The sequence below is a fragment of the Takifugu rubripes genome, chromosome 19 (assembly GCF_901000725.2).
Source record: "Takifugu rubripes chromosome 19, fTakRub1.2, whole genome shotgun sequence".
In the NCBI taxonomy this organism is placed as follows: Eukaryota; Metazoa; Chordata; class Actinopteri; order Tetraodontiformes; family Tetraodontidae; genus Takifugu; species Takifugu rubripes.
In genome coordinates, this window is record NC_042303.1 from 19,231,702 (window position 1) to 19,259,201 (window position 27,500).

General features: G+C 55.5%; 2 protein-coding genes across 3 annotated transcripts in view; one reads left to right on the top strand and one right to left on the bottom strand.

Moving 5' to 3' along the window:
• Positions 1 to 24,173, top strand: part of rnf123 (ring finger protein 123) — a 34,179-nt gene extending 10,006 nt beyond the window's left edge. The window contains 30 exon segments of the mRNA XM_029827123.1: positions 1,889 to 2,014; positions 2,093 to 2,153; positions 2,156 to 2,184; positions 2,551 to 2,624; positions 2,925 to 3,042; positions 3,131 to 3,224; positions 3,298 to 3,359; positions 3,502 to 3,573; positions 3,882 to 4,002; positions 4,149 to 4,213; positions 4,215 to 4,251; positions 5,359 to 5,459; positions 5,553 to 5,745; positions 6,454 to 6,599; positions 6,662 to 6,745; positions 7,076 to 7,183; positions 8,312 to 8,489; positions 9,129 to 9,203; positions 9,270 to 9,357; positions 9,428 to 9,515; positions 9,880 to 9,964; positions 11,503 to 11,642; positions 12,276 to 12,332; positions 12,439 to 12,570; positions 13,428 to 13,503; positions 13,714 to 13,798; positions 19,671 to 19,888; positions 21,368 to 21,462; positions 22,979 to 23,064; positions 23,706 to 24,173. Coding sequence (XP_029682983.1) covers positions 1,889 to 2,014; positions 2,093 to 2,153; positions 2,156 to 2,184; positions 2,551 to 2,624; positions 2,925 to 3,042; positions 3,131 to 3,224; positions 3,298 to 3,359; positions 3,502 to 3,573; positions 3,882 to 4,002; positions 4,149 to 4,213; positions 4,215 to 4,251; positions 5,359 to 5,459; positions 5,553 to 5,745; positions 6,454 to 6,599; positions 6,662 to 6,745; positions 7,076 to 7,183; positions 8,312 to 8,489; positions 9,129 to 9,203; positions 9,270 to 9,357; positions 9,428 to 9,515; positions 9,880 to 9,964; positions 11,503 to 11,642; positions 12,276 to 12,332; positions 12,439 to 12,570; positions 13,428 to 13,503; positions 13,714 to 13,798; positions 19,671 to 19,888; positions 21,368 to 21,462; positions 22,979 to 23,064; positions 23,706 to 23,805 — 2,994 coding nt within the window. The 3' untranslated portion in view covers positions 23,806 to 24,173.
• Positions 24,174 to 25,387: 1,214 nt separating this feature from the next.
• The window catches only part of nicn1 (nicolin 1), a 2,878-nt gene continuing 765 nt past the window's right edge, over positions 25,388 to 27,500 (bottom strand). Inside the window, exons 2-7 of one of the 2 annotated variants that reach the window (XM_029827128.1) lie at positions 27,142 to 27,333; positions 26,216 to 26,395; positions 26,017 to 26,139; positions 25,872 to 25,940; positions 25,688 to 25,792; positions 25,388 to 25,522 (exon numbers count right to left, since the gene is read on the bottom strand). In XM_029827128.1, the coding sequence (XP_029682988.1) occupies positions 25,481 to 25,522; positions 25,688 to 25,792; positions 25,872 to 25,940; positions 26,017 to 26,139; positions 26,216 to 26,395; positions 27,142 to 27,270 (648 nt within the window). In that variant the 5' untranslated portion in view covers positions 27,271 to 27,333 and the 3' untranslated portion in view covers positions 25,388 to 25,480. Of the gene's footprint in view, positions 25,523 to 25,687; positions 25,793 to 25,871; positions 25,941 to 26,016; positions 26,140 to 26,215; positions 26,396 to 27,141 lie in introns of both variants that reach the window. The other variant, XM_029827129.1, reaches the window with a different exon arrangement.

The window sequence follows — 27,500 nt, forward strand, 5'->3', positions numbered from 1 at the left end:
GGGTGACTGACTGATTGACTGGGTGATTGACTGACTGGGTGACTGGGTGATTGACTGACTGACTGACTGGGTGATTGACTGACTGACTGACTGGGTGATTGACTGACTGACTGACTGGGTGACTGACTGACTGACTGGGTGATTGACTGACTGGGTGATTGACTGACTGACTGACTGGGTGACTGACTGATTGACTGACTGGGTGATTGACTGACTGACTGACTGGGTGACTGACTGATTGACTGGGTGATTGACTGACTGGGTGACTGGGTGACTGACTGACTGGGTGATTGACTGACTGGGTGACTGGGTGATTGACTGACTGACTGACTGGGTGACTGACTGACTGACTGACTGGGTGACTGACTGATTGACTGGGTGATTGACTGACTGGGTGACTGGGTGATTGACTGACTGACTGACTGGGTGACTGACTGATTGACTGACTGGGTGATTGACTGATTGACTGACTGGCTGACTGACTGACTGACTGGGTGATTGACTGACTGGGTGACTGGGTGATTGACTGACTGACTGACTGATTGACTGGGTGATTGACTGACTGGGTGATTGACTGACTGGGTGATTGACTGACTGACTGACTGATTGACTGGGTGATTGACTGACTGATTGACTGGGTGATTGACTGACTGGGTGATTGACTGACTGGGTGATTGACTGACTGACTGACTGATTGACTGGGTGATTGACTGACTGATTGACTGGGTGATTGACTGACTGACTGACTGACTCATTGACTGGGTGATTGACTGACTGACTGACTGACTCATTGACTGGGTGATTGACTGACTGACTGACTGACTCATTGACTGGGTGACTGACTGACTGACTGGGTGATTGACTGACTGGGTGATTGACTGACTGACTGACTGGGTGACTGACTGATTGACTGACTGGGTGATTGACTGACTGACTGACTGGGTGACTGACTGATTGACTGGGTGATTGACTGACTGGGTGACTGGGTGATTGACTGACTGACTGGGTGATTGACTGACTGGGTGACTGGGTGATTGACTGACTGACTGACTGGGTGACTGACTGACTGACTGGGTGATTGACTGACTGACTGGGTGACTGACTGATTGACTGACTGGGTGATTGACTGACTGACTGACTGGGTGACTGACTGATTGACTGGGTGATTGACTGACTGGGTGACTGGGTGATTGACTGACTGACTGACTGGGTGATTGACTGACTGGGTGACTGGGTGATTGACTGACTGACTGACTGGGTGACTGACTGACTGACTGACTGGGTGACTGACTGATTGACTGGGTGATTGACTGACTGGGTGACTGGGTGATTGACTGACTGACTGACTGGGTGACTGACTGACTGACTGACTGGGTGACTGACTGACTGACTGACTGGGTGACTGACTGATTGACTGGGTGATTGACTGACTGGGTGACTGGGTGATTGACTGACTGACTGACTGGGTGACTGACTGATTGACTGACTGGGTGATTGACTGATTGACTGACTGGGTGATTGACTGACTGACTGACTGGGTGATTGACTGACTGGGTGACTGGGTGATTGACTGACTGACTGACTGATTGACTGGGTGATTGACTGACTGGGTGATTGACTGACTGACTGACTGATTGACTGGGTGATTGACTGACTGATTGACTGGGTGATTGACTGACTGGGTGATTGACTGACTGGGTGATTGACTGACTGACTGACTGACTCATTGACTGGGTGATTGACTGACTGACTGACTGACTCATTGACTGGGTGACTGACTGACTGACTGACTGACTCATTGACTGGGTGACTGACTGACTGACTGACTGACTGACTGACTGGCTGACTGACTGACTGGCTGCTGCTTCACGTTTGTTCATCTGTGCAGTGTAAAGTTTACCTGGTGGAGGATGTTCTGATGAACTTCCTGCTGGGGATCCTTGAGGGAGGAGGGTCAGTCGATGAACACCCTCTAATCCAGCATCTGCTGGACCTGTTCTGGCTGCTGATGGAGGTTAGTGTGTGTGTGTGTGTGTGTGTGTGTGTGTTTATGCACGTGTGTGTGTGTTTATGCACGTGTGTGTGTTTCCAGGATTACGAGGTGAACGAGTGTCTGAAGCAGCTGATGATGGCCCTCCTCAGAGCGTACCGGTTCTCCCCATCATCCCAGACTTGGGTTTCCAGGTGCCGTCTCTCATCAGCTCCCACAGGTTCTGTTGGCCCAGAATAATGCTGAAGTCCCGTCTCCTATAGGTCCGGTTAGGGGACGTTAACACGTACCGTTTTCAGGCCGCAAACATCTGACCTGAACTTTGATGCTTTGAAGTAGGACTGCAGAACTTGTTGTGGTCCGTTGTCCTAAAGAGCTAACCAGCTAACTGCTAAATGTTCCGACCTCTGGGTTTGGGGGGTTTGGTGTCTGCTCTGAGAAAAACCTCCCGCGGTGGTTCAGCGAGTCCCAAACCCATGGAACTATCCCTGAAATGCTATCCAAGCTGGAACCCTTAGCATTTGTGCCGATGTTTAATTGAGGAGTAAATGTTGTTTCAGATCCACTTCCTTCGTCTGACCACGGCCATCCTGCATCACGAGAGGTCCAGGAAGTACCTGCTCAACAACGTCTTATATCCTTCTGCTCGCTGCTCTTTTCTGCTGGATATCAATCAATCAATCAATCTTTATTTATATAGCGTCTTATACAATCAAAATTGTTTCAAGGCGCTTTCCAGAATCCCAGGGCCTGAGCCCAGACAAGCAACAGTGGCAAGGAAAAACTCCCCTTTAACAGGAAGAAACCTTGAGCAGGACCAGGCTCATGTAGGGGGACCCTCCTGCTGATGGGGGGCTGACTGACTGATTGACTGATATCTGACTGATTGACTGATATCTGACCAACACTCTGATGGAATCCTGAACCTTCTCACATTTGACGTCATGCGCTCCGTGGTGTTCTTCTATATCAAGACTCCTCTCAGAGTGAAGGAGGCGGGGCTAGAGGAGCTCATCCTGACCACCTGGTGGCCCACGCACTTCGACAAGGAAGTAAGTGTTGCTAATGTGTGTGAGCGCCGGCGTGTTGACCCTCAGAGCCTGAAGCTGCGCCTCCCTTTCTTTCTTTGATGATCCACAGGGGAAAGACGAGCCGCCGGACGAGAGCACGGACGAGCGGCTGAGGCGGCGAGCGTACGAGAGGGGCTGTACGAGGCTGAAGAAGAGGATCGAAGGTCAGACTTTGACGCTCCGTCCTCAGCAGCAGATGTTGCCATGTTTCTGACCTTCTGATGTGTTGTCTGTCAGTGGTGGAAGAGTTGCAGGTTCAAATCCTGAAGCTGCTGCTCAATAACAAAGACAATTCCACAGTAAGTTTAACTGGAGTCTTAACAAAGGGTTCAAGTGTGAGAGGAGACGAGTCAGCTTTTTATGGAGCTTCAACATGGAAGCATATTTATTGTCGTTCTTTCCAAATGTTCTGCTTGATTCTGTGGTGAATTTGTGTTTCAGGGCCAAGCTTCTCGCTACATCTTCCTCAATAAGTTCAGGAAGTTTCTGCAGGAAAATGCCAGCAACAGAGGGGTGAGGAGGGGTCCCGTGGTTGGCGTGACCTTCATCTGTCCTTCAAAGGAGTTATGACAGTAACGTGTGTGTGTGTGTGCGTGCGTGTGTGTGTGTGTGTGTGCGTGCGTGTGTGCGTGTGCGTGCGTGTGTGTGTGCGTGCGTGTGTGTGTGCGCGTGTGTGTGCGTGCGTGTGCGTGCGTGTGTGCGTGCGCGTGTGTGTGCGTGCGTGTGTGCGTGCGTGCGTGCGCGTGCGTGCGTGTGCGTGTGTGCGTGTGTGTGCGTGTGTGTGCGTGTGTGTGCGTGTGTGTGTGTGTGTGCGCCCGCAGCACCCCACAGCTCTGTGTCCCCCAGAGTACATGGTCTGTTTTCTGCATCGCCTCATGGCAGCGGTCCGATGGTGCTGGGACGACGGCTGCAGGAGGAACCCAGGCAGCATCGGCACTGAAGGTACAGCAGGGTTACCATGGTGACCAGACATGGTGACCAGACATGGTGACCAGACCTCTGACAGCTCAGCCAATCCAGTTCTCCCAGTTTAAGGCCTTTGCTGCCATCCCAGCCTGCTCTTTGTTGATCCTGTCTCTCTCCTTCAGAGGCCTTCGTCCCTCCCCAGCTCTTCTACAACGGGAAGGTGGACTACTTCGACCTGCAGAGGCTGGGGGGGGCTCCTGTCCCACCTCAAGAAAACACTCAAAGGTGACGGAGCGCAACAGTCCTGCTGCCATCACCCAGCAGGGCAACAGGGCAACAGGCAGCAGGGCAACAGGCAGCAGGGCAACAGGGCAGCAGGGCAACAGGCAGCAGGGCAACAGGCAGCAGGGCAACAGGCAGCAGGGCAACAGGCAGCAGGGCAGCAGGGCAACAGGGCAGCAGGGCAACAGGCAGCAGGGCAACAGGCCCCGTGATGCTGGGCCCAAAGGTCGTTCGTCATTGCTGAGACACACCAGAGTGTGTGTGTGTGAGTGAGTGTGCATGGGATGCTCAGCAGGGCGCTGTGGCACACCTGTGTGACCAGAGCGTAGAGATGAGCCTGTCTTCCTCTAAATGTCCAACACCAGCACACCTGGGTGCATCGGTCAGGTGTGTGTGTGTGTGTGTGAGTGTGTGTGTGTTGTAAATGTCCAACACCAGCACACCTGGGTGCATCGGTCAGGTGTGTCACTGACGGCTCTTCTCTGATGGACGAAGGTTCCAGCTGATGTTTGTCTTTGCTAAAGTAAAACAATGAAAAGGTGCCAACACTTCACTCAAAGACCACAAGAGGGGGACAGAAGCTTCTCTTTGCTGATGCCGGGTTAGTGTTAGGGTTAGTTAGAGGGTTAGGGTTAGTTAGAGGGTTAGGGTTAGTTGGGTTAAGGTTAGAGGGTTAGTTGGGTTAGGGTTGGTTGGGTTATGTTAGGGTTAGTTGGGTTAGGGTTAGTTGGGTTATGTTAGGGTTAGTTGGGTTAGGGTTGGTTGGGTTATGTTAGGGTTAGTTGGGTTAGGGTTGGTTGGGTTATGTTAGGGTTAGTTGGGTTATGTTAGGGTTAGTTGGGTTAGGGTTGGTTGGGTTATGTTAGGGTTAGTTGGGTTATGTTAGGGTTAGTTGGGTTAGGGTTATTTTGGGATTGTGGAACGTTCTTAACCGCTGATTTCAGTGGAAGTCTGCTGAGGTGGTGAGATGGTCGCGTTCCTCCGGAGCTGCCTCCACGCTAATGCTAGCAGCACAGTAATGCTAGCAGCACAGTAATGCTAGCAGCACAGTAATGCTAGCAGCACAGTAATGCTAGCAGCACGCTGAGCTTTGATGCTTGTCTTCACCAGATGACCTGGCCAGTAAGGCCAACATCATCATCGACCCTGCAGAGATCCAGACGGCGTCCATGGACGACCTGGATGAGGACGAGGAGAGTGGAGCCACACAGGTGGAGTCTGTCCACGCCGCCGAGCAGCGTTTGGGTGGAAGATAAAACAGTTAATGTGTGTTTTCTTCTTCAATGTTCTACTTCTGACTCTAGAGGCCATTTGGTGCAGCTGCGGTGGGCGGAGCTCTGGCTCGACCCAGCTGGTTGAGTTCCCCCACGCTGGGTCGGACCAACCGTTTTCTGAGTACAGCCGCTGTCAGTCTGATGACACCCAGACGACCTCTCACCCAGCTGGAGAAGGTGAAGGTCCGGACGCTGGCGGTGGAACAAAGAACGGAGGACGACAGTGAGTGGGAGAAGCGCCTACATTTCCCATGGTGCACCAGCTGGGACACAGTGTGCTACCATCCATCATGTGGCCTTTTGAACCCATCCAAACAAACGGACCCACAACTAGGAAGCTTGGTCAAATTGCTTTGGGGGCACGTGTCCTAAGGGTGGGAAGCAGTGCAGCAGGGTCCTGGAGTAGGGTCCTGGAGTAGGGTCCTGGAGTAGGGTCCTGGAGCAGGGTCCTGGAGTAGGGTCCTAGAGCAGGGTGCTGGAGCAGGGTGCTGGAGCAGGGTGCTGGAGTAGCGTCCTGGAGTAGGGTGCTGGAGTAGGGTGCTGGAGTAGGGTCCTGGAGTAGGGTGCTGGAGTAGGGTGCTGGAGTAGGGTCCTGGAGTAGGGTCCTGGAGTAGGGTGCTGGAGTAGGGTCCTGGAGTAGGGTGCTGGAGTCGGGTCCTGGAGTCGGGTCCTGGAGTAGCGTCCTGGAGTAGCGTCCTGGAGTAGGGTCCTGGAGTAGGGTCCTCTACTCTTAGAGCTGACCTGACACCCTATAATGCCTCTGGTTCTGGCTCCAAGTGCCCGTGCTGGGCCCAGTCTGGGTTTGTGCCGAGACTCTGGAGCCGGTCTGGACAGTACCGGAGGGTTTTCCTTCATTCTGTTCATGTCTCCAATCATCAGGAAGATCTACTAAATGTTGACCTTCTTGACACCAGCTTGTCTCTGTCTGTAGTTGAGGGGAACCACGGTAACGACGGCCTGTTGCTGGGGCGACCGCTGGAGGAGCCCCATAAGGCAATAGCAGACAAGTCCCTGCTGGAGATCCTTGACGGCATCGTGATGATGTACAATCTGAGCGTTCACCAGCAGCTGGGAAAGGTGAGGAGACACTGAGACCTTCAGATGGTGATGCAGAGCTGGAGCTGTGTGGCCTCTTCCAGATGGTGGTGGTCTCAGACGATGTCCACGAATACGCCGTCGCCCTCAAAGACACCGAGGACAAGATGGCACGCTGCCCCTCCAGGGTGAGTCCACACGTGCTGCTTCTCACCTGTCCGGCTCCTCACACCTGTGTCTCCTGTGTGTTGGACGCTCTTGTTCAAAACTTGTCCCCGTTGTCCACCTCTGTCCTCTGGTCCGGTAGTTCACCTCTGTCCTCTGGTCCGGTAGTTCACCTCTGTCCTCTGGTCCGGTAGTTCACCTCTGTCCTCTGGTCCGGTAGTTCACCTCTGTCCTCTGGTCCGGTAGTTCACCTCTGTCCTCTGGTCCGGTAGTTCACCTCTCGTTCCCTTCAGTCAGGTCCTGAGGGCCTCAGGTCCTCAGTGCTGCTCACACCTTTGTCTTCTGGCCCCCAGAGATCCGACATCTCAGAGGAGCTCCAGAAGAGCCAGAAGGTGTTTTCAGAGAAGCTCAACCACCTGAGCAGGAGGCTGGCCTGGATCAACGCCACCATCTACTCCAAGGTGAGCGGCTCCTGCTGCTCCGGGACCAGTCTCACCCCTCTGCCTGTCTCACTCCCACTACCTGTCTCACCCCTCTGTCTGTCTCACCCCTCTGCCTGTCTCACCCCTCTGCCTGTCTCACTCCCACTACCTGTCTCACTCCCACTACCTGTCTCACCCCTCTGCCTGTCTCACTCCCACTGCCTTTCTCACACCCACTGCCTGTCTCACCCCTCTGTCTGTCTCACCCCACTACCTGTCTCACCCCCTCTGCCTGTCTCACACCCACTGCCTGTCTCACTCCCACTACCTGTCTCACCCCTCTGTCTGTCTCACACCCACTGCCTGTCTCACTCCCACTACCTGTCTCACTCCCACTACCTGTCTCACCCCTCTGTCTGTCTCACACCCACTGCCTGTCTCACTCCCACTACCTGTCTCACTCCCACTACCTGTCTCACTCCCACTGCCTGTCTCACACCCACTGCCTGTCTCACCCCTCTGTCTGTCTCACCCTACTACCTGTCTCACCCCTCTGCCTGTCTCACACCCACTGCCTGTCTCACACCCACTGCCTGTCTCACTCCCACTACCTGTCTCACCCCTCTGCCTGTCTCACCCCTCTGCCTGTCTCACACCCACTGCCTGTCTCACTCCCACTACCTGTCTCACCCCACTACCTGTCTCACTCCCACTACCTGTCTCACCCCTCTGTCTGTCTCACTCCCTCTACCTGTCTCACCCCTCTGTCTCACACCCACTGCCTGTCTCACCCCTCTGTCTGTCTCACTCCCACTACCTGTCTCACCCCTCTGCCTGTCTCACCCCTCTGTCTGTCTCACACCCACTGCCTGTCTCACACCCACTGCCTGTCTCACCCCTCTGCCTGTCTCACTCCCACTACCTGTCTCACCCCACTACCTGTCTCACCCCTCTGTCTGTCTCACACCCACTGCCTGTCTCACCCTCTGTCTCACTCCCACTACCTGTCTCACCCCTCTGTCTCACACCCACTGCCTGTCTCACCCCTCTGTCTGTCTCACTCCCACTACCTGTCTCACCCCACTACCTGTCTCACCCCCTCTGCCTGTCTCACCCCCTCTGCCTGTCTCACCTCCTCTGCCTGTCTCACCTCCTCCTGTGTTCCAGGACAAGATGCTGGATGTGTACTGGCTGCTGTGCGTCTGTATCCGGACCGTTGAACATGCTGACAACACCGGCTCGCTGTTTGCTTTTGTTCCGGAGTTCTACCTGAATGTGGCCATGAACGCCTACAGCGCCTTGAAGAACTACTTCAGTCCTGTCAACAGCATGGACGAGCTCCCAGGTACCGAAGCTTCTGCGTCCACCCCGGGGCCATCCGAGGCCACCCCAGTCCACCCCGGGGCCACCCCAGTCCACCCCGGGGCCACCCCAGTCCACCCCGGGGCCATCCCAGGCCATCCCAGGCCACCCCAGTCCACCCGGGGCCATCCCAGGCCATCCCAGGCCACCCCGGGGCCATCCCAGGCCACCCGGGGCCATCCCAGGCCATCCCAGGCCACCCCGGGGCCATCCCAGGCCATCCCAGTCCACCCCGGGGCCACCCCAGTCCACCCCGGGGCCATCCCAGGCCACCCCAGTCCACCCCAGTCCATCCCAGGCCACCCCAGTCCACCCTGGGGCCATCCCAGTCCACCTCTGTCCATCCTAACCCACCAGATGTTTCCAGCTCAGGGCACCAAACAACAAGCTGCACTCACATTCACACATTAGAGGGGAGAACATCAAAGCTCCACACAGGAACACCTCTGGGCCCCAAAGGCCACGCCCCCTCTCCTCCCTCCTCTCCCCTCTCCTCCCCCTCTCTCTCCTCCCCCTCCCTCTCCTCCCCGACTCCACAGTCAGTCCCCCCCCCGCACCTTGATCCAGGTCACCTGTGTGAGAGTCACCTGTTTACCAGCTGCCTGTGCGCCTGTTTCTCCAGGCTACGAGGAGACGCTGACCCGGCTGGCCTCCATCCTGACCAAACACTTTGCAGACCCTCGGATCGTTGGGACAGGTGAGCCACTGATCATGGTCAGACCCATTCGATCTGGTGTCCCAGAATGCTCTGCTCTCCCTTCAGACATCAAAGACTCCCTGATGCAGGCTCTGGCCAGCTACGTGTGTTACCCACAATCCCTCAGGGCAGTGGAGCGCATCCCGCAGGAGCAGTGAGTGACGGGTTGTTGAGCACTTTGATTCATGACCAGAAGCCTCATGTTTGGCCCCTGACCCTTCCAGACGGGTGGCCATGATGAAGAACCTGCTGGCACCATACGAACAGAGGCCCTGGGCCCAGACCAACTGGATCCTGGTCCGATTGTGGCGGGTGAGCGTGTCAATGCAGAACCCCCAACATTTCTGATTGACCAATAGTGAATGTTGACACAGTAAACATGGAAGGTTGATCAGGCTCTGGAGGGCCCCTGGCTCTGGAGGGCCCCTGGCTCTGGAGGGCCCCTGGCTCTGGAGGGCCCCTGGTTCCGGAGGGCCCCTGGCTCTGGAGGGCCCCTGGCTCCAGGGGGACCCTGGTTCCGGAGGGCCCCTGGCTCCAGGGGGACCCTGGTTCCGGAGGGCCCCTGGCTCTGGAGGGCCCCTGGCTCTGGAGGGCCCCTGGCTCCAGGGGGACCCTGGTTCCGGGGGGCCCCGGTGTACTGCAGTAGTCATATTCTGTGGTTGTTGCTGTCTTGCAGGGTTGTGGTTTTGGGTACAGGTACACCCGCCTCCCTCACCTGCTGAAGACCAAACCTGAGGACGCCAACCTGCCCAGCCTGCAGAGTAGGTGCTGCTGTCAGGAACCTGTGTCTCTGCAGGTTCAGGTTGTTCACGGTCAGGGTTAGGTTAGGGTTAGGTTAGGGTTAGGGTCAGGGTTAGGTTAGGATCAGGGTTAGGGTTAGGGTTAGGTTAGGGTTAGGATCAGGGTTAGGGTTAGGTTAGGGTCAGGGTTAGGTTAGGGTCAGGTTAGGGTCAGGGTTAGGTTAGGGTCAGGGTTAGGATCAGGTTAGGGTCAGGTTAGGGTCAGGGTTAGGTTAGGGTCAGGGTTAGGTTAGGGTTAGGTTAGGGTCAGGGTTAGGTCAGGGTTAGGTTAGCGTCAGGGTTAGGTTAGGATCAGGGTTAGGGTTAGGTTAGGGTCAGGTTAGGGTCAGGGTCAGGGTTAGGTTAGGGTTGGGGTTAGGTTAGGGTCAGAGTTAGGGTTGGGGTTAGAGGGTGAGAGGGTTAGGGTTATAGGGTTAGGTTAGGGTCAGGGTTAGGTTAGGGTCAGGTTAGGTTGGGGTTGGGTTAGGTTAGGGTCAGGGTTAGGTTAGGGTTGGGGTTAGGTTAGGGTTAGAGTTAGGTTAGGGTCACAGTTAGGGTTGGGGTCAGGGTTAGGTTAGGGTCAGGGTTAGGTTAGGTTAGGGTTATAGGGTTAGGTTAGGGTCAGGGTTAGGGTCAGGGTTAGGTTAGGGTTGGGGTTAGGTTAGGGTCAGAGTTAGGGTTGGGGTTAGAGGGTGAGAGGGTTAGGGTTATAGGGTTAGGTTAGGGTTAGGTTAGGGTCAGGGTTAGGTTAGGGTCAGGTTAGGTTGGGGTTGGGTTAGGTTAGGGTCAGGGTCAGGGTTAGGTTAGGGTCAGGGTTAGGTTAGGGTCACAGTTAGGGTTGGGGTCAGGGTTAGGTTAGGGTCAGGGTTAGGTTAGGTTAGGGTTATAGGGTCAGGGTTAGGTTAGGGTTATAGGGTTAGGGTCAGAGTTAGAGGGTTAGGTTAGGGGTTAGCGTGCTACGCTAAACTAACCAGCCGCCCGTGTGGAACCAGTTTGACCAGTTAAAACCCAGTAAAGCAGACTGGGTTTTGTTTAATCCCAACATCAGCTCAAGGGTCAGGAGCCCACAAATGTTGAAGTTGTGCCTCCCTTCATCTCCCTCCTGCATGACGTGACTCACCTGTGTGATTCTCACCTGTGTGATTCTCACTTGCATGTCTTTCAGAGGATCTGTCCATTGCTAGTTTTCAGAGTAAGTTTTCTCCCATCGTTGTTGTTTCCTTCAACACTTCACCAATGAACCTCTCGTAAATCTGGAGAACCACCAGAGGAACCTTTGATGTTTGAGACGTTTGTGTCACACCTGTCGTGTGGAGAGCAGAGCCCCCGGCTGGTCTGAGGACGTGCAGGAGCCCTGTGATGTTGCTCCTTCTCCTCCCTTTGCTCCTCTGACCTGCTGAAGGTCCTGCACCTCCTCCTGCCCCTCCAGTCTTGGTTCCACCTGCTGCTCCTTCTCGCGATGCTGCTCCGCAGGTGACGCTGCTCCGCAGGTGACGCTGTGTGCTCTTGTTCTGGTGCAGAGCCGTGTCCGTCGCTGCTGCTGCAGAAGCACATGGCGGAGCTGCTGAGCGTGGACCGAGACATGGCGGCGTCCTTCCTCAACAGTGTCCTCAACCAGCTCAACTGGGCCTTCTCCGAGTTCATCGGCATGATCCAGGAGGTGAGCGGCACGGTCACGTCACCTTCAGCCCCCTGGGGGTCACAGCTGACGGCTCAATTACTCTCATTACTTTTGCCATAATTTCAGGCACTTTTCAGTGTTTTGGTTGGTCAAAGCGGCTTAAAACAAAGCTGAAAACTAAACAGATCATCTCCAGCCACAAGGTGGCGCCGTCTCCGCTCCTTCCTGGAGTCGGGGGGGCTGTGACGGCGAGCACCGACGGAGCGTTCCGCCGCTGCCTTAGCGCCGGGTCTGGCTGCAGACCGCGCTTCTTCCATCCACCTGCACACGTTGATTCCGAACTGTCTTAATCAGAAGAGTATTCTGGGGTGTTGCGCTGCCTCTGCCGTACACAGGTGCATCACGTTATCAAACGGTCAGTCAGACCCAGCTTGTCCCCCCCAGGACTCCAAAGCAGACACACGTGCTGGGCGGTTCTGTCCATGTCCTCCTGGTAAATCTCTTTAAAAGGATAAAGGAAAGAAACTTTTGAATTCCAGTCGTTTCTCTTTGATTTGCCGGCGTTTTTCCTCTTTGCTTCCGTTAGTTCGTCACAGCTGTCCTGAGCCTCCAGGGGGCGCTATTGCTGAGATATTTTATCCAAACTGAATGTGACTTCCTGTTTCTCCTCAGATTCAGCAGGCAGCAGAACGTCCAGAGAGGAACTTTGTGGACACCCGTCAGCTGAAGGTGTGTGTGTGTGTGATGTTTATCAGGTGTGTGTGATGTTTATCAGGTGTGTGTGATGTTTATCAGGTGTGTGTGATGTTTATCAGGTGTGTGTGATGTTTATCAGGTGTGTGCCACCTGCTTCGACCTGTCCGTCAGTCTGCTGCGAGTGCTGGAAATGACGGTGACGCTGGTCCCAGAGATCTTCCTGGACTGGTCCCGTCCATCTGCTGAGCTGCTGCTGCGGCGCCTCGCTCAGGTCAGTCCAGCCTGTGCAGCCTGTGCAGCCTGTGCAGCCTGTGCAGCCTGTGCAGCCTGTGCAGCCTGTCCAGCCTGTGCAGCCTGTCCAGCCTGTCCAGCCTGTGCAGCCTGTGCAGCCTGTGCAGCCTGTCCAGCCTGTCCAGCCTGTGCAGCCTGTGCAGCCTGTGCAGCCTGTCCAGCCTGTGCAGCCTGTCCAGCCTGTGCAGCCTGTCCAGCCTGTGCAGCCTGTCCAGCCTGTCCAGCCTGTGCAGCCTGTGCAGCCTGTGCAGCCTGTCCAGCCTGTCCAGCCTGTGCAGCCTGTGCAGCCTGTCCAGCCTGTCCAGCCTGTCCAGCCTGTGCAGCCTGTGCAGCCTGTGCAGCCTGTGCAGCCTGTCCAGCCTGTGCAGCCTGTCCAGCCTGTGCAGCCTGTCCAGCCTGTGCAGCCTGTGCAGCCTGTCCAGCCTGTGCAGCCTGTCCAGCCTGTCCAGCCTGTGCAGCCTGTGCAGCCTGTCCAGCCTGTCCAGCCTGTGCAGCCTGTCCAGCCTGTCCAGCCTGTCCAGCCTGTGCAGCCTGTGCAGCCTGTGCAGCCTGTCCAGCCTGTGCAGCCTGTGCAGCCTGTCCAGCCTGTGCAGCCTGTCCAGCCTGTGCAGCCTGTCCAGCCTGTGCAGCCTGTCCAGCCTGTCCAGCCTGTCCAGCCTGTGCAGCCTGTGCAGCCTGTCCAGCCTGTCCAGCCTGTGCAGCCTGTCCAGCCTGTCCAGCCTGTCCAGCCTGTGCAGCCTGTGCAGCCTGTGCAGCCTGTCCAGCCTGTGCAGCCTGTCCAGCCTGTCCAGCCAGGTCGACTGCCTGTTCCTCACCTCTAACCTGTGGTTCCTGCAGCTTCTTAACCAGGTGTTAAACCGAGTTACAGCGGAGAAGAACCTGTTTGATCGAGTGGTCAACCTGAGGCTACCAGGTAACACACACGTTAGCGTCATTAGCATTCATTCCTGTACTTGCATGTAGGTTGTTGGATTCTTTCTGCCTTATTTTTGAAAATTTTCGGATTAATTAAACTTTTCCAGTCTTTCTCAGTAAAGAGATTCACCACGACCACCTGACTGAGGCATTCTGGGAAATGTTTGGCTGGAGATGGTCCGTGTGTGAAGGTGTGTGTTGGTTACAGGTCTGGAGAGTGTCGACCACTATCCCATCCTGGTGGCAGTGACGGGCATCCTGGTCCGGATCCTGGTGGATGGACACAGACAGGGGTGAGACGGCCGGTGTTCCACACAGTCGCCGTTAGCTTCGATATCTTAGCTCTCAGACGACACAGCGACCTGTCGGAACACACCTGTCGAAACACTCCTGTCGAAACACACCTGTCGAAACACTCCTGTCGGAACACACCTGTCGGAACACTCCTGTCGGAATGGGCTGACGTTGGTCAGAAGGCTGTTGTTAGCGCGGCGTAGCGGCGTGACGCTCCTGTGATGCTCCCGCGGCGTGACGCTCCTGTGACGCTCCCGCGGCGTGACGCTCCTGTGACGCTCCCGCGGCGTGACGCTCCTGTGACGCTCCCGCGGCGTGACGCTCCCGCGGCGTGACGTTCCTGTGACGCTCCCGCGGCGTGACGCTCCCGCGGCGTGACGCTCCTGTGATGCTCCCGCGGCGTGACGCTCCTGTGACGCTCCCGCGGCGTGACGCTCCCGCGGCGTGACGCTCCTGTGTATCTGGAGTCTTCCCGGCAGAGCCGGTCAGATGGAAACAGGATGCATTGTGGGCAGACGGGTGATGGGCTCCAACAGGAAGTCTTGGCTCCTGCTAATGGGCTCTGTGACCACTAACCTAATCTAAAAAGGAATCAAACATTCATCAGGACAACAGAGCTGCCTCCACCCTGCAAACCCACGAGCTAATGTAGCATCAGCTGTGAGGAGCTAACCCTGCAGCACTGACCTGTTTACATCAGCACTGACCTGTTTACATCAGCACTCACCTGCACTCAAGGGCGGGCGTAGACAGACAGACAGACGGGCGTGGACAGACGGGCGGGCGTAGACAGACAGACAGGCGTAGACAGACAGACAGACGGGCGTAGACAGACAGACAGACGGGCGTAGACAGACGGGCGGGTGTGGACAGACAGACAGAAGGGCGGGCACAGACAGACAGACAGACGGGCGGGCGTAGACAGACAGACCTCCACCCGTCCCCCATTAGAGCCACTCAGACCTCCACCCGTCCCCCATTAGAGCCACTCAGACCTCCACCCGTCCCCCATTAGAGCCACTCAGACCTCCACCCGTCCCCCATTAGAGCCACTCAGACCTCCACCCGTCCCCCATTAGAGCCACTCAGGCTGGTGCTGGACGATGGTGGAGGGAGGGAGCTGGTCTGTGCTGCTGCCTCCATCTTCTGTAGAGGGAAGCAGAGAAGTTTTGACCCCTTCATGTCTGGACGAGGACAGATGTGAGACAAGGACTTCATTGATCAGACTTCTGGTTCGGAACCCAAGAGGGACCTTGATCACATTTTATGATCCTCAATGATCCTTTAGAAGCTCCACAGAAAGACAGTTGATCCTTGGTATGATATGGTTAAGGGTTAAGGTTAGGGTTAAGGTTAGGGTTAAGGTTAGGGTTAAGGTTAGGGTTAAGGTTAGGGTTAGGGTTAGGGTTAGGGTTAAAGTTAGGGTTAGGGTTAGGGTTAGGGTTAAAGTTAGGGTTAAGGTTAGGGTTAGGGTTAAAGTTAGGGTTAAGGTTAGGGTTAAGGTTAGGGTTAGGGTTAAGGTTAGGGTTAGGGTTAAGGTTAGGGTTAGGGTTAGGGTTAAAGTTAGCGTTAGGGTTAGGGTTAGGGTTAAGGTTAGGGTTAAGGTTAGGGTTAAGGTTAGGGTTAGGGTTAAGGTTAGGGTTAGGGTTAGGGTTAAAGTTAGGGTTAGGGTTAGGGTTAAAGTTAGGGTTAGGGTTAGGGTTAGGGTTATACAGCTGTGATTAGATCAAACATGCATCCTGTTGCGCGCTCACACGCGCACACACACACACACACACACACACACCAGTGTAATAACAGGCAGTGCACTAAAGAGTGAACATTCAGGTTTATTAACTGTCAGAGAACACGTGAGGAGGAGGAGGAGCAGTGAAGATCCACCCTGGTGTGACGGGAGGCAGTGCTCACTGCTACTGATGCTAACGTTGATGCTAACGTTGATGCTAACGTTGTGAAGCTTCACTCATGCTGCAGCTGAAGGCGACGAGCTGCTGATCAAAGGCGGAGTCGTGCTTCAAGGGAGCGACGTGACTTTGGCAGCGTTGCTATTTTTGGTGTGTTTTTAAATGGGCGGAGTTGTGGAGCGTCTGTGCACGGTCCCCCATCCCAGCACTGGTGCACGGTCCCCCATCCCAGCTCTGGTGCACGGTCCCCCATCCCAGCACGGGTGCACGGTCCCCCATCGTAACTCTGGTGCACGGTCCCCCATCGTAACTCTGGTGCACGGTCCCCCATCCCAGCACGGGTGCACGGTCCCCCATCCCAGCACGGGTGCACGGTCCCCCATCGTAGCCCTGGTGCACGGTCCCCCATCGTAGCCCTGGTGCACGGTCCCCCATCCCAGCACTGGTGCACGGTCCCCCATCGTAGCCCTGGTGCACGGTCCCCCATCGTAGCTCTGGTGCACGGTCCCCCATCGTAACTCTGGTGCACGGTCCCCCATCGTAGCTCTGGTGCACGGTCCCCCATCGTAACTCTGGTGCACGGTCCCCCATCGTAGCCCTGGTGCACGGTCCCCCATCGTAGCTCTGGTGCACGGTCCCCCATCGTAGCCCTGGTGCACGGTCCCCCATTGTAGCTCTGGTGCACGGTCCCCCATCCCAGCACTGGTGCACGGTCCCCCATCCCAGCACTGGTGCACGGTCCCCCATCGTGAGCAGTGAACTTGTGACCCAGGTTAATTTGGGTTTGGCCGGTTCTGGTGCAGGTGGAGGCGGTGCGGTGAATGGACAAACAGGAAGTGAGGGGAGTGGTGGTTGTTGCTAAGGTGACACTAAGGGGGTGAAGGTGCTGGTCTGTCCAGCCTGGGGTTAGGGGTTAGGGTGCACACCTGGCCCTACTGGTCCCGCCGTCAGGCTGCCATTCTGCTGCTCTTTGATTGGTTCCAGAAAGACCACATGTTTGTTGGTACTGACCTTGTGACCTGGACCTCCGGTGGTGTTTGGAGGGGTGGGGCTAAGAATGGAGGTCTGGATACATCCCAGAGTTCGGTCCTGACTCCCGGTGGGTCCGGTGAGGCCGGCGGTGGTGGGACAGGTGGGGCAGTGGCAGGGTGTCAGGTACAGGTACATGAGCACCAGCACCAGGCTCACGATGCACCCCAGCAGGGTGGTGAAGCCGGTGTTGAAGTGCTCCTGATGCCGGCCGTGACGGTGCACCACCACTGTCACGTTGACCTCTCGTGTCTCATTGCGCTGCTGGTGCTGGTCTAGAGCCATGCACCAGTAGGTCCCAGAGTCCTCGGCCCGTGCTGCCACGATCTCTAGGCTGCCGTTTGCGTACACATTCAAGGAGCCGGCGTTCCCCGGCGGGACCACGTACTCCTGGCCAGGCGAGACCCAGGCCACGGTGAGGTTGTGCCCAGTGAGAGCGGTTGCACAGTGCAGCAGCAGCGCCTGGCCCACCTTCACAGACACGCTGCTGTCCTGCTGGGTCGGTGCCGTCACAACGCTCACATCACACTTCTCAAAGTAGCGCTCATGCTGGAAGAATCGCACCGCGCCCCTCTGCATCCCATAAACCAGACAGACGTGGTCCCGCTGGAAGTCCGTCATCGAGGCAAAACCCATCTGCTTCCACGCTCGGAAGAGCTGGAACATGGAGCAGTCGCACAGCAGCGAGTTGTTGTGAAGGTAGAGGCCTTTTTGGATGGACAGGGGGAGGTCGGCCAGGTCCTGCAGGGGCAGTTTGGGCAGGCGGTTAGAAGAGAGGTCCAGGAGGGACAGGTGAGGCTGGTTCTGCTGCAGAGAGAAGAAGGGGAAGTCTGTGATGTGGTTGTGGCTGAGGTAGAGCTTACGGAGCCGGGCCAGGACAGCCAGCGCTCTGCTCTCCACGTGGACAATCCGGTTGTTGAACAGTAGCAGTTCTTCTAGCCCGGGGAGGTCGGAGAAGTAATGGCGCTCCAACACCTGCAGCTGATTAGATGACAGGTCCAGGTGCACCAGTCTGGTCCCTGAGACATTCTGGAACGCTCCGGGCTGGATGACACAAAGCTGATTATGTGCTAAATTTAAGGCCTTGAGGCGGGAAAGTCCTTGAAAGCTGCCCCTCTTCAGCTGGGTGAGACGGTTGTGGCTCAAGTCCAGAGTCACACCAGAAACCGGCATCCCCACAGGGAGCAGGTCCAGACCCAGGCCATTGCAGCTGAGAATGTCTGCAGTCCAGAAGCACCCACCCACCTCTTGACAGACGCAGCTCAGCGGGAGGCGAAGCAGCAGCAAAGCTTGGATCCAACAGGCCAGCAGAACCTTGTTCCCAGAACCCCACATGATGTCCTCAGCTCGTGTCAGCCAGCACTGAACTTCTCACATCCGTCAGTCTTCATCTTTGCTCCATGAGGAGCAACTGAACGCTGCTGATGACGCTGGGTTGGTGGGAGGTCTGGGTTGGTAAGAGGTCTGGGTTGGTAGGAGGTCTGGGTTGGTAGGAGGTCTGGGTTGGTAGGAGGTCTGGGTTGGTAGGAGGTCTGGGTTGGTAAGAGGTCTGGGTTGGTAGGAGGTCTGGGTTGGTAGGAGGTCTGGGTTGGTAAGAGGTCTGGGTTGGTAGGAGGTCTGGGTTGGTAGGAGGTCTGGGTTGGTAGGAGGTCTGGGTTGGTAGGAGGTCTGGGTTGGTAAGAGGTCTGGGTTGGTAGGAGGTCTGGGTTGGTAGGAGGTCTGGGTTGGTAAGAGGTCTGGGTTGGTAGGAGGTCTGGGTTGGTAAGAGGTCTGGGTTGGTAGGAGGTCTGGGTTGGTAGGAGGTCTGGGTTGGTAGGAGGTCTGGGTTGGTAAGAGGTCTGGGTTGGTAAGAGGTCTGGGTTGGTAAGAGGTCTGGGTTGGTAGGTCTGGGTTGGTAGGAGGTCTGGGTTGGTAGGAGGTCCGGGTTGGTAGGAGGTCCAAGTCGCTTTGAAGAGAGACTCCTCACGTGAGTGGTGGCCTTCTGTGGCTCCTCCCCTTTCACCGCTCTAACGAGCCTCCCTCCGTCTCTAACGAGCTGTTCACTCCAGCTGAATCATGCTGCTCCGTCTCCTTCTCCTCCTTCACTTCCCACCAAACTTGTTTGTGTGATCAGCAGACTGCAGCAGTCCTCCTCCCCAGCTGCTGCTCCTCCCTCTCTCTCTCTCTCTCTCTCTCTCTCTCTACACCAATGGTCACATGACAGACAGCAGACGTGCACGTTGTTGTAGATGCTTCCACGTCAGAACTCTCCCTCTCTCCTCTCTCCTCTCCTCTCCTCTCCTCTCCCCTCCTCTCCTCTCCTCTCCTCTCCTCCTCCTCTCCTCTCCCTCTCCTCTCCTCTCCTCTCCTCTCCTCTCCTCTCCTCCTCTCCCCTCTCCTCCCCCCCCCCCCACCCCCCCCTTCCCTCAGTGAAGGACAGGTTGACCTTTGGGATCCAGCTGAGAGCTGGTTTCTGTCCCCCCACCTCTTGTCCGGCTGCTTCCTCCTGTGGCCCAGCTCTGACTTCCTGTGGCCCTGCTCTGACTTCCTGTGGCCCAGCTCTGACTTCCTGTGGCCCTGCTCTGACTTCCTGTGGCCCAGCTCTGACTTCCTGTGGCCCTGCTCTGACTTCCTGTGGCCCTGCTCTGACTTCCTGTGGCCCTGCTCTGACTTCCTGTGGCCCTGCTCTGACTTCCTGGGTGTGGAGCCCAGCAGGTCTCTGCTGGGTCCCACTCGGTCCTTCTGATGAAGCCACGATAAAGAATCTTTGGACTGACTTCAGTCTTTCATCATTTAGTCAACTGTCACTTTTTCCTCTGATTTTTGGTTTCTTTGTTAAACTAATTGAGGTTTCATCAGCACCAACAGTAACCAGTCATTAAAACGTCCTCCTGTTTCTCTGACCACTGCCAACAGGTTTAGTGGTCCAGCTGCTCTATCTGCTCCTTGTCCTCCTCAGGGTGTCTCGAGCTGCCTCTGTCCTCCTGGCCGACCCCTGTTTTCAGCTCCACTCCATTCAGTACCTGTTAGGAGAGGCTGGAGACTCCTCCAGCTATGCTGCGGCTGCTCCTGCGCTCGCCCGTCCAGCTGTTGGGGCCCTGACTTCACCTGGATCCTCACCTGTCCCACCAGTTCCTGGGAGCCCTCCTGAGTGCAAGCACTTCTCTCTGCATGCATGTGAGTAGAACTTTGACTGTCAGTGGGGGCGGCTTGGAGGTGTTTGACAGGCTGGCTTAGCTGCTGCTGCTAGCAGGATGCTAGCAGGTTGCTAGCGCGGAGCTCGCAGCGGCAGGTTGTCCAGCAGGACACATTCAAGACCTAAACCAGAAGTAAGAAAATGGTGCTGTGGTTTTTGGCTCAAATGAGCTCAGACTGAAGCTCGAATTGCTCTGGACGTTATTTCATGTTTACACATTGACCCTGGCCCAGAGACAGCAGGACCTGCTGTCAGGGTTTTAGGGTTAGTGGGTCAGGGTTAGTGGGTTAGGGTTAGTGGGTCAGGGTTAGTGGGTCAGGGTTAGTGGGTTAGGGTTAGTGGGTCAGGGTTAGTGGGTTAGGGTTAGTGGGTCAGGGTTAGTGGGTAATAGTTAGTGGGTTAGGGTTAGTGGGTTAGGGTTAGTGGGTAATAGTTACTGGGTAAGGGTTAGTGGGTTAGGGTTAGTGGGTTAGGGTTAGTGGGTAAGGGTTAGTGGGTCAGGGTTAGTGGGTTAGGGTTAGTGGGTAATAGTTAGTGGGTAATAGTTAGTGGGTTAGGGTTACTGGGTAAGGGTTAGTGGGTAAGGGTTAGTGGGTTAGGGTTAGTGGGTAATAGTTACTGGGTAAGGGTTAGTGGGTAATAGTTAGTGGGTTAGGGTTAGTGGGTTAGGGTTAGTGGGTAATAGTTAGTGGGTTAGGGTTACTGGGTAATAGTTACTGGGTAAGGGTTAGTGGGTTAGGGTTACTGGGTTAGGGTTAGTGGATAAGGGTTACTGGGTTAGGGTTAGTGGGTTAGGGTTAGTGGGTAAGGGTTAGTGGGTTAGGGTTACTGGGTTAGGGTTAGTGGGTTAGGGTTACTGGGTTAGGGTTAGTGGATAAGGGTTACTGGGTTAGGGTTAGTGGGTTAGGGTTAGTAGGTTAGGGTTACTGGGTTAGGGTTAGTGGATAAGGGTTACTGGGTTAGGGTTAGTGGGTAAGGGTTAGTGGGTAAGGGTTAGTGGGTTAGGGTTAGTGGGTAATAGTTACTGGGTAAGGGTTAGTGGGTAATAGTTAGTGGGTTGAGGTTAGTGGGTTAGGGTTACTGGGTTAGGGTTACTGGGTAATAGTTACTGGGTAAGGGTTAGTGGGTTAGGGTTACTGGGTTAGGGTTAGTGGATAAGGGTTAGTGGGTTAGGGTTACTGGGTAAGGGTTAGTGGGTTAGGGTTAGGGGGTTAGAGTTAGTCAGTTAGGATTGGTGGGTAAGGGTTAGTGGGTTAGGGTTAGTGGGTAATAGTTAGTGGGTTAGGGTTAGTGGTTCTGGGTTAGTGGGTTAGTGTTTGGGCTACTGTTTTCATGTGGCAATATCATAGTAAAGGACGGCTTTACAGGAAACACTGCTGTTTCCCCTCCTGCTGTGTGTGTGTGTGTGTGTGTGTGTGTGTGTGTGTGTGTGTGTGTGTGTGTGTGTCTTCTGCCCACAGACACAGACTACATCAGTGAAGAAGAGAAGAAGAAGGTGGAGCTGATGTTGGCGTTCCTGACAGAAGAATCCAAGCAGGCAGCAGCCAGCACAGCTGTAAGTGTCACATGACCATTGGGGAGGTCAGGTGACCTGTGTTTTTGTCCACATTAGTCACAGATGGAAACACGTGTCACATGTCTCGGATACAAACATCTTTCTTGAACTAAACTACCCATCATGCTTTGGGAAGCAGCTGCTCTTGATCAGGAAGTCCTCACTCAGTCCACCTGGGGGGAAGGGGGTGTGGCCTCAGCTCTGTCTACCTGAGGGGGGAAGGGGGTGTGGCCTCAGCTCTGTCCACCTGGGGGGAAGGGGTGTGGCCTCAGCTCTGTCCACCTGGGGGGAAGGAGTGTGGCCTCAGCTCTGTCTACCTGAGGGGGAAGGGGGTGTGGCCTCAGCTCTGTCCACCTGGGGGGAAGGGGTGTGGCCTCAGCTCAGTCCGCGGGGGAAGGGGGTGTGGCCTCAGCTCAGTCCACCTGGGGGATGGGGGTGTGGCCTCAGCTCTGTCCACCTGGGGGAAGGGGGTGTGGCCTCAGCGCTGTCCACGGGGAAGGGGGTGTGGCCTCAGCGCAGTCCACCAGGGAAGGGTGTGTGGCCTCAGCTCAGTCCACCAGGGGGAAGGGGGTGTGGCCTCAGCTCAGGCTACCTGGGGGAAAGGGGGTGTGGCCTCAGCTCTGTCCACCTGGGGGAAGGGGGTGTGGCCTCAGCTCTGTCCACGGGGGAAGGGGGTGTGGCCTCAGCTCAGTCCACCTGGGGGAAGGGGGTGTGGCCTCAGCTCTGTCCACCTGGGGGGGAGGGGGTGTGGCCTCAGCTCTGTCTACCTGAGGGGGGAAGGGGGTGTGGCCTCAGCTCAGTCCGCGGGGGATGGGGGTGTGGCCTCAGCTCTGTCCACCTGGGGGAAGGGGGTGTGGCCTCAGCGCAGTCCACGGGGAAGGGGGTGTGGCCTCAGCGCAGTCCACCAGGGGGAAGGGGGTGTGGCCTCAGCTCAGGCTACCTGGGGAAAGGGGGTGTGGCCTCAGCGCAGTCCACCAGGGAAGGGGGTGTGGCCTCAGCTCAGTCCACCGGGGGAAGGGGTGTGGCCTCAGCTCAGGCTACCTGGGGGAAAGGGGGTGTGGCCTCAGCTCAGTCCACCGGGGGGAAGGGGGTGTGGCCTCAGCTCAGGCTACCTGGGGAAAGGGGGTGTGGCCTCAGCGCAGTCCACCAGGGAAGGGGGTGTGGCCTCAGCTCAGTCCACCAGGGGAAGGGGGTGTGGCCTCAGCTCAGTCCACCGGGGGGAAGGGGGTGTGGCCTCAGCTCAGGCTACCTGGGGGAAAGGGGGTGTGGCCTCAGCTCAGTCCACCGGGGGGAAGGGGGTGTGGCCTCAGCTCAGGCTACCTGGGGGAAAGGGGGTGTGGCCTCAGCTCAGTCCACCCCAGAACAACCATCAGCTGGTCCAGTTGGTGAGGTGGAACCGCTTCACGCGTCGAAGCAACACAGCAACAATGCTAACGTGATGCTACCGTAATGCTGCTAGCTAGCCTGAAGGAAGCGAGCGGTCCCCCAGGAATCCTTCTCCTGTGTTTGTTTCCAGCCGACGAGTGAAGAAGATCTCTGCCCCATCTGCTACGCTCATTCCATCTCCGCCATCTTCAGACCGTGTTCTCACAAGTCCTGCAAGTGAGCACGCACACACACACACACACACACACACACACTTCTGTCTTAGTGAGGACTTTTGTTAGCAACTTTCACACCAAACCAAAAAGTTCCTCTGAACTTTTTATCTCCATTTGGACTCAACGGAATCGGGCTTTTTAGTCGTTCCTCTGACCAAAGTTCCTGGAACTCTTTTTAGCTCCTACCTGGCTCATGAGTGAGGACGTCTGCCGTGTTTGGCTCTACAGTAATGAACCCTCACCTCATGCAGGGTCAGGTGGACTCATGAAACAGCTGCTGGACCATCAGAGAGGGTCCGAAATACGGAAACGTCTGATGGTTCCGTTCCCATGGCGACTGGTCAACGCCAAAGCTCATCAAAAACGAGTCAGAACAACCGCTGTAGAAGGGGGCTGCCCCCACCGGGCTGTTCCTGGAGCTGACCCCCCCAACCATAAGTCGCTTCTAACCTTAAAACTGAGTCTGGACTCCTGAACACACCTCTGAAGGTTGAAGACAAAATGTCCTCACAATGTAGCAACAACAGGGACACACACACTCATTAGCAGACAGTTATTAATATTTCATGATATCCTTGATGAACACTTATGGCCCTGTGTGTGTGTGTGTGTGTGTGTGTGTGTGTGTGTGTGTGTGTGTAGAGCCTGTATAAACCAGCACCTGATGAACAACAAGGACTGTTTCTTCTGCAAGGCCACCATCATCGGGGTGGACGACTACAGCAAACCCAGCAGCTGCTGACACACACACTCACGCTCACGCTCACACACACACACACACACACGCTCACACACACACACTCACGCTCACACACACACACACACAATCAAGCTGGTTGCAGATAAAAATACTCCAAGTTGCCTTAAAGTGTTGAGCAACATTTTCACTTTGATCCTGAGGTTTTATTGAATTTAAATACTTTTTCAGACATGGTTGTTTCCAGTGGGCCTGAGCGGTGGCGGCCAGCAGGGGGCGCTGTGGCCCCACACAAAAGCAGCTGTTAACGACCCCCCAGTTAAACCAGTTGGGTGTTGCATGATTCCGTTTGTCCCGTAAACGTCGTTTTGTTTCAGCTGCTGTGTAACACATTAAATTATTAATCCCAAAGATTCGACTCCTCTTTCACAGTTCGTCACACCAACGTGTAACTGGGACACGCCCGTCCCGTGTTCCTGCGCACGCCCGTCCCGTGTTCCTGCGCACGCCCGTCCCGTGTTCCTGCGCACGCCCGTCCCGTGTTCCTGCGCACGCCCGTCCCGTGTTCCTGCGCACGCCCGTCGCGTGTTCCTGCGCACGCCCGTCCCGTGTTCCTGCGCACGCCTGTTTCAGAACCTTTCAGGGTTTCAGAGGTCACCTTGAACGGGCCGAGAGGTTCCGGGGACACTCGGCCACCGACCTGGACCAAGGTGGACAACCTGTCCGTTAAGGACGACAAACACATCATGCTGATTTTGTCGAACTGGTTTGAAAGTTTTTGTGGGTGGAGCTAGCAGGTGAATGGGCGGGGCCTGTTTGGTGAGGGCTGCGGTTGGACAGGTGTGTTTTTGTGTGTAAATCTAATAAAAGGAGGTTTATTTTAAATTCACAAATACCTCAGCGCTGACACAGGTGCATCATGGGTAACAGACATTTAAACATTTAAAACATTTAGTTTTCAGGAAAATGAATCAGTTGTATTTTAGTGCAGGTGGGCGGAGTCAGCTCATAGGTTCTGACGTTGAATGTAAAGCACAATGCAATCGCCCGTATATGTGTTGCCATGGAAACACAGGAGACAGCCCGACCCGAAGCTCCTGATGACGTCAGAACCAGGACACTGACGCTAATATTAGCCGTGTTGCTTCACCCACGTTGGCCGTCGGCCTGAACAGGCTCCCAAGTTTGGGAGACAGACGTGGCTTCGGGTTCCGGAGGGAATTCTGTTGTCTTGCTAATTGTCCTCTTGATCCGCGTCTCCAACAGTTTAGGGAATGAGCAACAACTCCTGGACGCTGCGTCTCTAAGGAATCACGCATGTTGTCATAGAAACGGTGACAGAAGAATTTTTCTCTTCTGATTTGAGGTGATCAGCTGTTCCACCTGTGACCCAGGAGTTCTGAAGGTCAAAGGGCAGGTCGGGAGCAGCAGCTCCATCTAGTGGTCAATTCTGTCCCTTCACATACTGAATCTGAGCTGAACAACATCCAGAGTTCTGCAGAAGACGCGGCTGGGACCCGGGACGGGCGACGCCGTTGACACCTGAGGTTTGACACTTTCAGCTCCCGACATCGTCTCTCCGGAGGAATCGCATCATTCCGGTCGTTGAGTCATGAACAGAAACAGATTTAAACTCTTTAAGGTTTTTATTGACAACAGAAAAGCTGATGATTCCTTTGAAAGTCACGTTTTAGGCAGCAACCTGATGACATCATCAAAGCTACGTGAGGGACAGCAGGTCCAGATGGTAGCAGCCGTCGACCTGACAAACATGAGGGAACGTTAATGACAAGCCCGGGCTGACTGAACAGCTCATTAGCATTTAGCTGATAAATGGGTGGAGCCAGGAAGGATTCAGCGCGTTCCAACCTTCATCCTGTCCTTTAGGTGGTTTGAGTTGTGGATACAGGAAGTAAAACTGACTCACGTCAAATCGTCCAATGGAAGCGTTGGTCTGCTGGGTCTGCATCACCTCGGTGAGGGCCCACATCTGCTGGATGCTGGAGGAAACCGCGTGGGGGTCTGGGAGATCCTGGAACCAAACATGGCCCCCAAGAACCCACCAGCATTGAGCATCAATGGGAGAAAAACGCCAAAGATTGTGAGATCACCTGGAGGTCAAGATGTTGGTCCACCACCGTCAGGTCGGACAGCCAATCAGAGAGGTCCTTGTCTGGATCCTGGAGACGAGGAAGAGCAGGAAGGATGTCAGTATAGGCCCCGCCCTCCACGCTGCCTCTTCAAAGCAGAGATTACCGGGTTTCCAGCGCTGCTGTGGGGGTAAATCTTTATGTCCTCCAGGGTGAAGTTCAGCCAGACGCAGGACGGCTGTCGGAGGATCAGCCTCACAGACGACACGTGATCCGGGGGCACCTGCATCTGCAACCAGACCAGCGTCACGCTGACATCACAGCCCATCCTGGAGGGGGCGGGGCCACACAAGCAGCACCGTCACCTGTGTCCTGTGGATGCAGCAGGAGTCCTGGGAGCCCCCCTCGGTGTGGGGGTCGTGCATCAGCCGCAGCTCCTTCAGGGCCGTGCACCACCTGGCGGCGGCCTCCTGCCCGGGGCCCCTCCTCAACAGGCGCAGCGTCACAGAGGCCGTGTAGAAGTTCGTAAAGGTGATTTTTTCAATCTGAAACGCAGCAAACACGTTGTGAAAAGTATCCTGCGTCTCCATGGCAACCCTGCTCCCAACATGGCCGACCTTCAGCTCTGGTGTCTTTCTGTTGTGATGAAGGTCACAGAAAATCAATAACAAGCAACGATGCGGAACCTCAAACCTGCTGGTTTATGCAGAGGCAAAAGGAGGCCGACCAGCATCAGAAAGACAAACCATGTGCTACCACGTGGTTGTGTTTTCATGATTCATCACAGCACACACACATCTGCTGGTCTCCTGGTCATGCACAGCACTCATCTCCACACCTCAGCTCAGCTAGCTGCTAGCTGCTGGAAGCTACGCTGCCTGGCTCCCTCTATCGGTCACATATCTCATTACAACGCACCTGCAGTAAAGAATAAGTCATTTTATATCATAAATATATGATATAATAATGTTTCTGGGATTCCAGGGGTGCTGCACATGTAGCAAGGGAGGTTCACGGAGATCCTATTAGGTAGGCCAAGTTCAAATAGGCGAGGAGGAGGAGGGCAGGACAAAATAGATCTACACACATATCTTTAATGTGAACAGTAACAGATATTAAAGCACCAGTTGATCTTATTCAGAATGAAACACACCAGGGGGAAAATGTTTCAGGACCTGAGAACAGCCGCCTTAAAGCTCAAAAAAAAGGACTACAATACCCAGCATGCACTGTACCAACACTGCTGAGAAAGCGCAGGTAGAGTTTAGCGGACTCCCGTGGAACAGCTCACGTTAACAGTTTTCCCAACCGGAAGGCTGACATCCAGGACACAGACGCCAGAGCGAGCGGCCGCTTCTGCTCCTCCGATGTTCAGGAAAACGGCAGGTTTGGTGGTGCAGCTCACAGCCTGATCATCCATCCCTTGGTTCCTTCTCTGGAAACAGGAAGTGACGAGACAGCCCCCGGGACTCCGCCCACACCGCTGTCAATCATAGTTTCAGCGCAACTTTCTAGTTAAATGTTCCCTAAAGAACTGTGGGACGTTCTACCGAATCGTGTGTGTGTGTGTGTGTGTGTGTGTGTGCGCGTGTGTGTGTGTGTGTGTGAGTGAGAGAGAGAGAGAGTTGAGGTGTATTGTATAGTATCGGA